The 11,857-nt window shown below is 38.1% G+C and overlaps 2 protein-coding genes across 2 annotated transcripts; one reads left to right on the plus strand and one right to left on the minus strand.

Annotated features, from left to right (window-relative positions):
* Positions 1-2,217: 2,217 nt before the first annotated feature.
* On the minus strand, positions 2,218-8,105 carry LOC109962464 (carbonic anhydrase 1-like). Its single transcript, XM_020604203.1, has 7 exons — positions 7,698-8,105; positions 7,296-7,493; positions 5,673-5,791; positions 4,866-4,958; positions 4,634-4,696; positions 4,388-4,543; positions 2,218-2,997 (listed from the first exon to the last, which is right to left on the minus strand). Exons 1-7 carry the CDS (start codon positions 7,729-7,731, stop codon positions 2,878-2,880), a joined length of 783 nt encoding a protein of 260 aa, XP_020459859.1. The 5' UTR covers positions 7,732-8,105; the 3' UTR covers positions 2,218-2,877.
* Positions 8,106-9,870: 1,765 nt separating this feature from the next.
* On the plus strand, positions 9,871-11,325 carry rbis (ribosomal biogenesis factor). Its single transcript, XM_020602945.1, has 4 exons — positions 9,871-9,982; positions 10,572-10,687; positions 10,789-10,914; positions 10,997-11,325. The coding sequence occupies exons 2-4, from the start codon at positions 10,577-10,579 to the stop codon at positions 11,063-11,065; spliced, it is 306 nt and encodes a 101-aa protein (XP_020458601.1). The 5' UTR covers positions 9,871-9,982; positions 10,572-10,576; the 3' UTR covers positions 11,066-11,325.
* The last annotated feature ends 532 nt before the right edge of the window (positions 11,326-11,857 follow it).

Here is an 11,857-nt window from a genome sequence, read left to right on the forward strand (position 1 = left end):
GCATTGGATTGTAAAAAACATTGTGTAGCTTTATTTATTGACCTCTCTAAGGCTTTTGATACTGTGGATCATGTATTACTGATTAACTCGTTGTTAAGGATTGGTTTGTCGGAGGGAGCGATCCCTTGGTTTAGGAATTATCTTTCAAATAGGAGGCAAGCTGTCCAATTGGGAGGTTCTTCCTCGTCTTTTTTAGAAATATTAAAAGGGGTGCCGCAAGGCTCGGTCCTTGGACCAATTTTATTTTCTATTTATATTAACAATGTGTGTGATAATCTTACAAATGCTATGTATCACTTTTATGCGGATGACACAGTAATTTATTGTTGCTCTTCTACACTTGCCCAGGCGGCAAAATGCTTACAACATGCATTTGACATTGTTCAGTTTCGCCTACGGTCACTGAAGTTGGTCTTAAATCCCAAGAAATCTAAGGTTATGGTATTTTCGCATTCACAGGAACTATCAACAGATACTCTGTCAATAACAACAGATCGGGGAGTGTTGATTGAGCTGGTTTCCAGCTATAAGTACTTAGGTTTTTTACTTGATTCTGAGTTGTCTTTTAAAACCCACATTGCTAATGTGGTTCGAAAATTACGGATGAAGATTGGATTCTTTTATCGTAATAAATCCTGCTTTTCCTTGCAGGCACGCAAATATTTAATATCAGCGACCTTTCTTCCCCTGTTGGATTATGGTGATGTACTGTATATGAATGCCTCAGCTAGATGTCTCCATTCTTTAAATGTGGTTTACCACAGTGCCTTGAGGTTTGTGACGGGTTGTAGTCGACTAACGCACCATTGCGACCTGTATGTTAAAGCACAGTGGTCGTCTCTGAGCATGCGAAGACATGTTCATTGGATGGTGCTAGTGTACAAGGCTTTGGTAGGCCTAGCTCCGGCATACTTATGCTCTCTTTTACGTAGATCGGATACCAAATATGCTTTACGGTCTTGTGATAAGTATCAGCTCATGGTGCCGAGAGTTCGGACCGAAAAAGGGAAACGGGCTTTTGGATTTGCCGCTCCCTCTTCGTGGAATAGTTTCCAAGCAGATTTTAAACTTACTGAATTATGCTCAGTTAAAGCTTTTTATTCTCTTATGGCTCTTAGGCAACAGGACTCTATTGGTCAGTGTATGTGTTTTTAAATTGGTTATATTGTTGATTATTGTATTTATGGTTTTGATTGTTTAAATGTTTAATGTTTTGATTTGTATTGAAACTTATGTATTGACGACATGTGTTGTTGACCTCTTGGCCAGGTCACCCTTGTAAAAGAGATCATGATCTCAATGGGTTTTTTACCTGGTTAAATAAATAAAGTGAAAAGTGAAGTGTTCAAAAGTAAAAACTGCATCACTTAAGGGAGTTTACAAGAACAGCCCACTGTCTGCATGCCAAAGCGATTTGTTGAACTGTATGAGAAAGAAACAAAATGAGAAAACAGAAGAAATAAGACACATGTAAGTTATAAAATATATTTATTTAATTTGTAAAACATCCATTTCCAAAATAGAATGACAACAACATGTACTCCTAGGATGGCCCCAACAGTTACCGGCATAAGGTATTATTTGCTAATTACAATCTTTCTGTAAATGGCTTTTATCTTTCAAGTTTAAGAACTGCTTTTACTGTAGGGCTGAAACCTGAGGTCCCCAAACTGAATAGAATTTCATATGTCTCTAGGTAATTAGTGTCCTATGTTGAGCCTGTCACCAGGGTGACATTATTATATAATCTCTTAGCAGGGCCCTGTCTTTCTTGGCATTGTGTATTAGCCATTATGGCATTGCCCATAAGGCGACTGTGCATTTTAAGCATTACTACTTGACAAACTGAGCTTTCTCTTACACATTACATTTCATTTTGAAAAGGAGGAGCATTCCCCTATATTTCTATATTAGAGCACCAAACAGAAAAACTTTTGGTTACAAAACATATTTAGGAATCACTTACTATTAATTTTGCATAAGTTGTCAGGCTAAAAGATTCACAGTAACAATAAAATCAGAAGAGACGATGACAAACACAAAATATTTGAAGACTAGTCTATAAAAACAGAGAATAAGCCACTGTCATGATATTCATTAGCTAGCACTAGCAGCAGTCTGTCCTCGTGTCCTTTTTTGTTGTACATTCAGTTCAAATCAATAAGCAGGTCAGTGCCTATAGGCATCATGTCTACATAAGAGTACATATGACGTGTGTGTGTGTGTGTGTGTGTGTGTGTGTGCGCCAGAGGCGGATTTTCTGAGTCAATCGGTCGTGATGGAGGCGGCTGCAGCGTTTCATTAAGCTGCTGTGATGCTGAGGGCTGGCAGTCAGTCAGAGATTATAGACAGACTACCAGTGGGAGTGTATGTGTCCTGTTTGTCATTTATCTGCACCTTACCCTTCTCACAGATGGTGATATAGTTTCATCCCCTCACCCCCTGCCTACTGCAACTAGCCTGCGCTTTAAGCTTCCTGCTGGCTTGAGAAAACCATGCTGACAGCAAATCATCTTTATTGTTCAGCCTTGTGCTGTTTATGAGTGATCCAAATATAACCAAGACACCTTAGTCTAATGTCCCTAAAACTGTGGCATCTAAAGCAAAATCCTGGTAAATGTGTCACAGCCACTGTGACTGGTTTGTCGAATATAATAAACTATAGCAAGGCGTTTTTGCTAGCTTATTCCACACAGTTAAGACTACTCAGCGCTGAAAGCAATGAACCTCGGGACTTTCATTTCTTCCTAAATTAAACAGAGATAGATATGTGGCTTTGTGGATCACTTCATTAGAAGGAACTCTGGGTTTCTGACTAAAGAGAGAAGGAAGGCAGGGGGCAGCAGAGCAGAAAATGTAGCAAAGGTCAGGGGGGTATTACTTGAAGGAAGCATGGACATGGCGACCCTTGAGTGGCTGGGGAGGGCGGTAGTTGTTGACCATGTAACATTCGTCCTCACCCTCAGCAGAGAAGAGCAGGCTGCGGAATTTGTCCATCTATGACAAGGGAGAAGACGTTGGTGGGGTTAGTCATCCCTGCTGACCTCCTGTAACTGTCACTCACAAGAGACAAACACGCATCTAGTTTTGCCACTGAGTCACTGGATTGATTTAAGAGCCTTGCACTGTGGAAATATACTTAGTTGTCTTATTGATGCTGAAATGGTAGGTTTAAGAGAAGATCAACACCACACGTGTGCACACTAAATATGTCATACAGTCATCAGCTATTTCTCTTAGCTTTAACGGCTGTCATGTGAAGTAAAACTGCAAGATGTTGTTTTTTTTAATAGATATATATAGTGAGTTTAGAGGTGCTAAAATGATCTGTTTGCCCTACTTAGAGTCTAAGCTCTTTACTGTAGCTCCATATTTAATGTACTGAGTAGTAACAATCTTCTGAAGGTTTGACAAGATAGCAGGTAAGGAATTTTCCAAAAATGCTGAACTAGTCTGTTAAGTCAGGCAGGACATGGAAAAGGTCAGTGGCTACAGGATCAGATAACTTTCTATAGGGATTGGTCATCAACTCTGTCTAATGAATTAGTCCATGGTGATTACACTGCTACAGACACTTGACTATAATCCACAGGGACTATTCAGCTAGTGGGTGCAGCCTCTCACAATTAGATGATGACAAATCATAACTAATGACATGTACAATATTACCATTAATGAATGACTTCTTTGTCATTATATGCTAGATCAGCCTTATATGGCATTAAGTCTAAAGGTTATATACACACAGCTCATGTGTTTACCCTTGAAACACCTACTTGGCACCAAGAAATAAACATTTGGTAGTGTTCATTTCCATGTGGCCTAAAGATTCCAACCACAAGGACAAACCAGACTAGGGAGGCTTGAAGTTAGGAGTCAAATTATACAGAAGTCCATTTCAGTGGGATGATTAAGTGTAAATTTAGAGGCAAATAGTTATACTTTGCAAATGCAGGTAGGATGCAGCAGTATAGTGTGCTTTCTTTATTTGAAATGACACACTCACTGAAGTTACAATTCTTCACCTAAAGAATGTGACGCATGTGTTGGACAAACATTTCCTGTTGACTTCCCTCTGACTAAAATAGAAAAAAATACAATGGCAAAGCAGCATCGCCGGGATCTGAATGAACTTTTGTTTGCTCTTTTTCTCCTGGTTGCCCAAGCATCTTTTCTGCATTTTGAATGTGAACTAGGCTGCTGTATTGCCGTTCCTTTGATTACAAAGGTTTCTTCTTCTTGTTTCAGCTGTGCAGCTATTCTGAACAATTAAGCCTTTGATTTAGATGAGAGAAAAAGAGAGGATTTTCAGATAGGACAATTCTAGACCCTTGGCACATAGCCAGTCCTTCTGCTACTGCTCAATGGATTCAGTGTTTAGTCTTACCTGCTCAGAGCTGACACTGATTGCCTGTTTGCAGACAATCCAGGTAACGCATTCCAGCAGAGGGGGTGTAGTCAGAGAGCCATTATAAGTCCAGTAGTCCAGTTGATCAGGGAGCAAAGTAGCAGGGTTGAAGTTTTCAAAAGAAGTTGTCTTGTCCTGAAGATAACACATGAAACAAGGATCAGATCAGTCAAATATCTTATCATAAATCAAATGCATGAAAATATGTCTTTTTTGGAAACATACTTTGCTCCTGATGGCATTAAAGGTGTCAAGAACCTTTTGGAGACTGGGGTTTTCATTCCCAATCTGAAAAACAACAACACATAATGTTGAAGGTTATATGATGATCAGAAAACAGAACTATCCACTGTAATAACGAAACTATACATTGTGATAAATGAAAGCAAGGTAAAGTATGTAAATTTGTTATATTGTTAATGCTGTGAAAAATGTTACCTGAATTGTTGTTACTGACCTGCAGGAAAACTCCCACAACAGCGAGTCCATTGTGGTGTTTAACAGCTTCATTGAAGCTGGAGTACTTGGTGTGCCAGTGCACCAGATGGAGCTGGAAAAAATCAAATAAAGAGAAATCACAGCCATTAAAAAATCATTTTATTTTATAATCCTTTTTCAAAACCATGGAAGCCATGCAATTTCTGATATGATAACATGGACCATGCAAAAATAAACTTGCAATTTATATTTAATGGTACATGTTGAACTGTGAAGCAGACAGGACAGACTCATTTGAAATATTTTTGTATGAGAAACACAATATTTTTCTCCAAAAATGTTTTTTGATGAAGGTCGGGACAAAAAATGCTGCAAGAAAACTAACTAAACACTTTGGAAACTTTTTATTAGAAATGTCTCCAAACAGCCAAACAGCCACATTTGCTTACAAACTGGAGTTTTACTTGTCTGACACTTCTCTGACATTGAATAGACTTATTTGTTGAGTTTATATTCAGGGAAAAAACTACAAATAACAAGAAAAAAATATTACTTTTTGAGTGGAAATTAACAAACTGGCAAACAGAATGTAAAGAATACTAACAGTCTGTTTGGGCCACACTTCAATCCCCGAATCAAATTGTTTTCTCTACCCATTAATCCAGCGACAGAGATTAGGTCTTACTCCTGAGAAATGTTAACATCCCATAATACAAATAAAATTAAAAACTCTGCACTTTCCTCCTTGCTACTGTATGCCAGCCTCCATCTGCCATCCACTTTCTCTCTGACTATTATGATCAATAATGGCTCAGAGCATCCTAACCTCAGCAGGATACTTGGTTCCAGCCACGGTATGCTCAGAGCCCCTGTCGTCAGCAGATCCCCAGTGGAAATGAAACTGCTTGAGTCTGTAGACGCCTGAGAGTGGTCCGCCTGTCAGAGCTGCAGAACAAACACATCCTTGTCAGTCCAACCTACACTGAAAGTGGGTAGCAGGCAGCCATGGTGCAGCTTTGATTACCGCCTGGAGCGTGCAACACTTTAATAAAATAATGCATCTTATGTGCAAGAAAATACTGCAAAATAAATACAATTCTGAGTAGCAAATATGAGAAGAAGGGACAAGTTAACAAGTTACAATGAATAAAATGCAAGTACACACACCACGTACACACTTGTATCACTACAGGACACTTCCTAGTTCACAGTCCCTTCTGTGTGGGCCCCGGTTAAACCAAGGGCTACTTTCAATCTGAATCTGACATGAGGTTCAGGTATTGTTAACAATAAACATCCATCCAATGTTACATAAAGTATCTATTTATAGTATACAAAGTAGAAGAAACAATACCAGTTAATCCTGTATGTTGTTCTATTTCTGGTGCAATGTTACCAAATGCTGTAACAAATACACATACTGCGCCCTTCAAACAGGATATTTATTTTTCAGTAGTCATCTCAGATGATAAGGAGCAAACTAATCCTGAAGTCACTTGCAGGTGTGTGGGACACCAAATATTCTAAGCATGGTGAGTGATATTCATCTGTCCACATGGCACATGATGCATGACAAAAACATGCAGACTGAATTCAGAAGGGCAGGGTAAAAAAAATATAAGTGAAATATAAAGGATGACTTGAAATACTTGTCTTACTCACATTCTTTTTTCCACGCCTTTTCTTTTTATATCCACTAAATTGTTTTAAAAAATCAGAAAAAGAACAACCAATCAAAACAATCAATCCAATAGACAAGTACAAAATCCTTAAAACCCTGAACATGAAAAAAATATATTAAGAATAAAATCAAATCTAAATGAAAATGCCATTTAACAATTTCCAGTACAAATCACTGCCTTATTTCATTATAGGGCACTTTTCACTAAATCCATGCCTGTTCAGCACTTGAATAGTTAACCAAGAGTCAGTTTATTTGCAGAGTAACCTTCAGTTTTTTTGGCTATTGACTTTCTGCCTGCAGAAAAGTGCTGGCGTGGGAAAGGTTTACTAGGGGTCACATTACCAATTCAATTAGTATCTGCAAGCTTCGTGAGTAGTTTTTGAACAGAACCCCTGCAGTCTACTCATTCAGCTCTTCCATCCCATAATGCATCATATAAAATGAAACTGTTTCATATGCCGAAACACCCATAGACACCACGGAAATGATAATATTTGCATAATCTTAACACGCTCCAAAGTCTTTAAACTGGAGACTATGTGAGCTGCGGTTCACACATGCAGCCACTAAACCAAAATGCCGCAGGTCACTGCATCCTATAAATCATCATCAGGAACGTGACTGTGAAAACATACAGTATGTTACTGCCCCACTATATTGCAATGATAAATATAGGTAAATATTTTGTTTTCTCAAGGTTGAAATGGAGCGTTGACATCAAGGTTGCACGGTGTTGCTGTTGTCATACATTATTATCATACTAACTTGATTTGTCGCTGTCATCTGCGAAGTTCACTTGGATGGAATGTCCGTTGTTGGTGATATTAAGGCTGGTGGACGGGTCGTACTTCAGCATGAGCGGCTTCAGCTTGGCGTCGTGTGGGGCTTTACCAGGTACGATGTCAATGGGAGACTGGCGGTGTCCATGGGCAATAGGGAAGTTATGTACCCATGAGTCGGGTCCTAAAATGATTTAAAGATAACATTGTGATCATTAGAATATTCATCTTGAAGTAGGGTATGTCATTCATTAAATACATTTCGTATGTGAGATGGCAATGCATAAAACGCACGTAAAAACCTCAAATGTGCAGAATCAAAAATCTCTTCACTGTCCTGTCATTCAGCACAGTCTGCTGCTATGAGTGGCTTTAGAGAGCGCCTTACCGTTGTTCGAGTCGTATCCCCAGTGGTGAGACATTATTTGAATCTATGGGTATTTAGAGCTGTAGCGAGTCTTCATCCACCGCAAAGCAGCCAGTGTCCCGCACCTGACAGCTTCACACTTTATATAGAATCCCAGTGCTGTATATCTGTCATGCTGGTGCTGGCCACATGACTCTCTCTCTCTCTCTCTCTCCCCTTCTCTCCCTATCTTTCTCCCTATCTGTGTGTGTGTGTGTGTGTCTGCGGTGATAAAGTCTTCATTGGCAAGAGATGTGCTGCATATTTCTCGACAAACGTGCTGGGTGGCTATGGCTAAGGAGGTAGAGCGGGTCGTGAGAGTGAGATCGTTTGTGCGCTCGCTTTTAACAACTGTGTATATTCATCAGTTGGCCTAATAGAAATGAACAGAATCATTATAGAATACAAGAAAACAAGAAACATTAAAGCTGCTTATCATGACCTCTCAGGAACAGAGTGTTCTTTTCTCAAGGGTGGTCTGTGATGCTGAGGAAGCAGTCAGGAAGCTTCAGGAAAGACGCAAAAAAAGGGGAAGGCTATCCCTAAATTTATGTAGTTTTAGTTTTTTATGTTTCGTCGGAAACAAAACTGGCGGAATGGGCAGGAGAGTCGTCTGGTTGGTTCATGTACACCTCAGCAACGCATATAACATCACCTGAATGTCTTTGGACATGTTTGGTCTATAGTGACAGAAGAAACAGGCCAAAACCCAGTAGGGCACTCAGATTATTTCCTTAGCCTAAGGGAAAGTACAAAAAAAAAGTTAGCATCAAAATATAGCCCTCTTAAAACACCAAAAGTAATGATTATGGAAAATTTCCCAGTATATCATATTACTGAATTTCTGTGTACATCACATTTAATGTTGGGCTATATGCTAATTTGAATTACTTCTGAGTATCTTGTGAGTTCTCACCAAGGATGAATACAGTTTTATGGTTGTATCTTATTTTGTTTTAGTAATCTGATTTTGAAAAGCAACTAAGCTGGTCAAATACATGCAGTAATAAAAACTACAATCTTTGCTTCTAAAATGGAATGAACTAGCCTATTAAGTAGCAGAAAATGAAAATACTCAAGTAAAGTAGGCTACAGATGCATAAAAACAGTAAGTATAGTGCTTGAATAGCCTAAATGTATTTATATTTTACACCACTGCCAAAACCAACACTAAACTTCCTGAGTGTGAAAAACATTAACCATATTCATCATTTCTGCTGTGTAGATACACTGTGCATGTGAAATACAATTCAACAGTTACCACCACTAAAACAGTGTTTGCATTTGACGGGGTGTGGTTTTAGCAAATGGTTTTAGCAAATTGCAGGCGTGCCTCTAAAATACAGAAAAAGTTAAACCCAATGACTCTTCCCCAGTTGGTGTTTGACTGCATCCTAGCGGCCAATTCAGCTCAGTGCACCATGAGCTTTGCTCAGTTGTCAAGAAATGTCCAGGCTGTAATACTGCAAAAAGGCTACTCTTTTTCTTTCTGCGCATTTTAGATAGGTACAACCACGACCAGTGGAAACAAACATGTATTTTAATTCCATCCATTGAAATTCTATTAAAATATTTTGAGTGTATTTTCATTGGGTAATTGACACAAAATGTGTAGTGGCATTTTTCTCCATCATTACAGAGAGAAAAAAGATAAAGTAGGTCATGAGCTAAACATTTGTGTAATTTAGATTTTAGAAATCTAAACCGGAAGTGTTGTTTTCGTTTTGATTTCCATTATTACATCCATGGATTTGCCCTGTCACTTTATGGCGCCTCTCGTCTCCGAAAAAAAAAAACCCCAAAAAGATTTAGCTTTGATCCTGCGAATACAAATTTATAACAAATTAAGATAATTCCTCTAATAATCTAAAAAAGCAAACAAACGGTGAGCTTCAACACTGTGTCCTTCATAGTTTATAAATTTTCAAGACTAAGCAATTCCATTTCCGCCACGACCTCTTTCAAAGTAATGTCTCTTATCGCGCTCGTTGCAGACTGGGTCGGTCTGAAAAGGCGCAGCAAAGACTTGTCAGCATCCTAAATGATAGTAATAATATGCTATTCCCTTTAGCATAGTTTGTCCGCCTAATACCTAAGAGTGAACCAACAAACACTAGATTAGGCCATGAATATATTAGTGGAGTTGGACGCATATATGTGACGTCATTTGTCGCATGGAAATGACGTGACTGAGCAGCACGTTTGTTGTGCATGAGTACTGTATATCAACACCAAGCAGGCACGTCGTTTACAAGGTCGATTTTAAGGTATTGTTACAGTCAGCATTTTAAGTACAATACGATTTTAATTAAATAGGAATACGCACAATTTAAGAGTCATTTATATGAGGCTGCAACGTTTTATTATTGCTTAATCTCCTGATTAATTGTAAGAAAACAGTGAAAAGTCATGTTGTACCATCATAAGGTGACTTTTTTTTGTCTGACCACAACATTTGCTGTCATTTGACTAATAAGTCATTTAACTAATCATTGTGGCTATATTTATGTATTCTCTAGTAATGCATTGCAGATACTTATATCCGTGTACATTTAGCTAATTGTTATTTTCCATTTAGGATATTTCAAGAAAGTATCTGTTGAATAATTAAACAATAAACTGTATGGTTATCTGACTGCTGTCCCTATGCTTATTTTCAGAATATTAATATGTTAACATCATTTTGTCATGTTTTTTTTTTTTTATATATGTGGCCAGTTTTATTTAATGTAACACATCTTACGTCTTTATTACTACTACTGTTACGTATACTAGCAAGGGAATAACAAAGACCACAATATAGAACTTAAAATTCTCCCATGATTATATCTATACTGATTGGTGTTCTCTCTCCAGGTAACATGGCGAAGAATAAACAAAAAGGAAAAAAACAGAAGAATGTTTTTCAAGTGGCTAACAAACACCCGAAACACAAGAACAAGGCGAAACCTGTCACAACCACACTCAAACATGTAATACCTCCTTCCTGTTCTTTTCCTTTACATATACTTTGTGTTCTCTCTTGTATATAGCATTTGTTGCACCTGCTCTAGTATAATTTGTGATTTCACAGATCAATGCAGTGAAAAATGAGAAGGTGGAGAACCTCAATCAAATCTTCACAGAAGTCCAGCGGGATGTTAAGAGTGTTTCAAAATCTGTTGCTCCTGAACCAAAGAAACAAACACAGCAAACACAGGTAAAGGTGGAAATTGTGCACATTTAAAACTTATAATTAATCAATCTAACATATAATTAATTATAATTATTTATCTTTTTAGGTTGTCAGACAGCCAGTGAAGGAATCTGTAAGTGTTGAAAACACTGCTCATCTTCTCTCTCAGCTATAGCAGACCAAGAATGAAACACATGAACACTGATGGCAGACAACATGAACCACTCCTCACTGCTCATGCTTAATGTTTAAAATAAAGTCTCAGAGGATCTGTCAGTTCACTTCAATACATTTTGACATTTCATGCCAAATACCAACTGCAGAGAAGCTAGTTAGAAGAGGCTGTGTGTCATAAAACATCCTGTACATTCATTGCAAAGAAATGTAATAATATATGGCTTGTGCATTGTCAACAGTGAGATATATTTTAATTGATGGATATTCCTTTCTGCCTTTTACTTCCTTACTTTGTTTTGGTTATAAACGATGAAAAAATTGTGATAAATGCCTGATATGTTTTGCTGGACCCCAAAATTATGTCATCATATATTGCTTTTTTTTTTAAACAACAAAAAAAAAGTCACTTTCGGCTTTACCCGTTTAGGGGTCGCCACAGCGAATTGTCACACTGACAACTTGCATGTTGACATTTGGCACGTGTTTTATGCCAGATGCCCTTCCTGACGCAACCTGGATTTGAACCCAGGGTGCCGCGGCGAGAGCGCTGCGCCTTAACCAAACAACAAAAGACCAAAAATGCATAACATTTCACATATAAAACAAAAACAGCAGAAAAACCTCACATTTGAGCACCTGGAACGAGTGAGTGTTTGGCAGTTGTTAGTGGCCTTTCTGTTGATTGATAGTCAGATGACTAATTGTTTTAGCTCTTATTAAACATAAAAATAGGTGTTGAATCTGTATTCAATTATAGGCAGCCTATATAGGTTATATCTAAAAAAAAAAA

This window comes from Monopterus albus, unplaced genomic scaffold, assembly GCF_001952655.1.
Source record: "Monopterus albus unplaced genomic scaffold, M_albus_1.0 scaffold3.1, whole genome shotgun sequence".
In the NCBI taxonomy this organism is placed as follows: Eukaryota; Metazoa; Chordata; class Actinopteri; order Synbranchiformes; family Synbranchidae; genus Monopterus; species Monopterus albus.

What these genes read in the sequence shown, in the direction of transcription:
- LOC109962464 (XM_020604203.1), bottom strand. Translation starts at nt 7,731, where the DNA reads ATGTCTCACCACTGGGGATACGACTCGAACAACG. An exon ending in GAACCAAGTATCCTGCTGAG is followed by an intron (nt 4,959 to 5,672) that starts GTTAGGATGCTC and finishes GATTTTTTCCAG; the next exon opens with CTCCATCTGGTGCACTGGCA. An exon ending in TTGTGGGAGTTTTCCTGCAG is followed by an intron (nt 4,697 to 4,865) that starts GTCAGTAACAAC and finishes GTTGTTTTTCAG; the next exon opens with ATTGGGAATGAAAACCCCAG.
- rbis (XM_020602945.1), top strand. Translation starts at nt 10,577, where the DNA reads ATGGCGAAGAATAAACAAAAAGGAAAAAAACAGAAGAATGTTTTTCAA. An exon ending in TCACAACCACACTCAAACAT is followed by an intron (nt 10,688 to 10,788) that starts GTAATACCTCCT and finishes GTGATTTCACAG; the next exon opens with ATCAATGCAGTGAAAAATGA. An exon ending in AACAAACACAGCAAACACAG is followed by an intron (nt 10,915 to 10,996) that starts GTAAAGGTGGAA and finishes TTATCTTTTTAG; the next exon opens with GTTGTCAGACAGCCAGTGAA.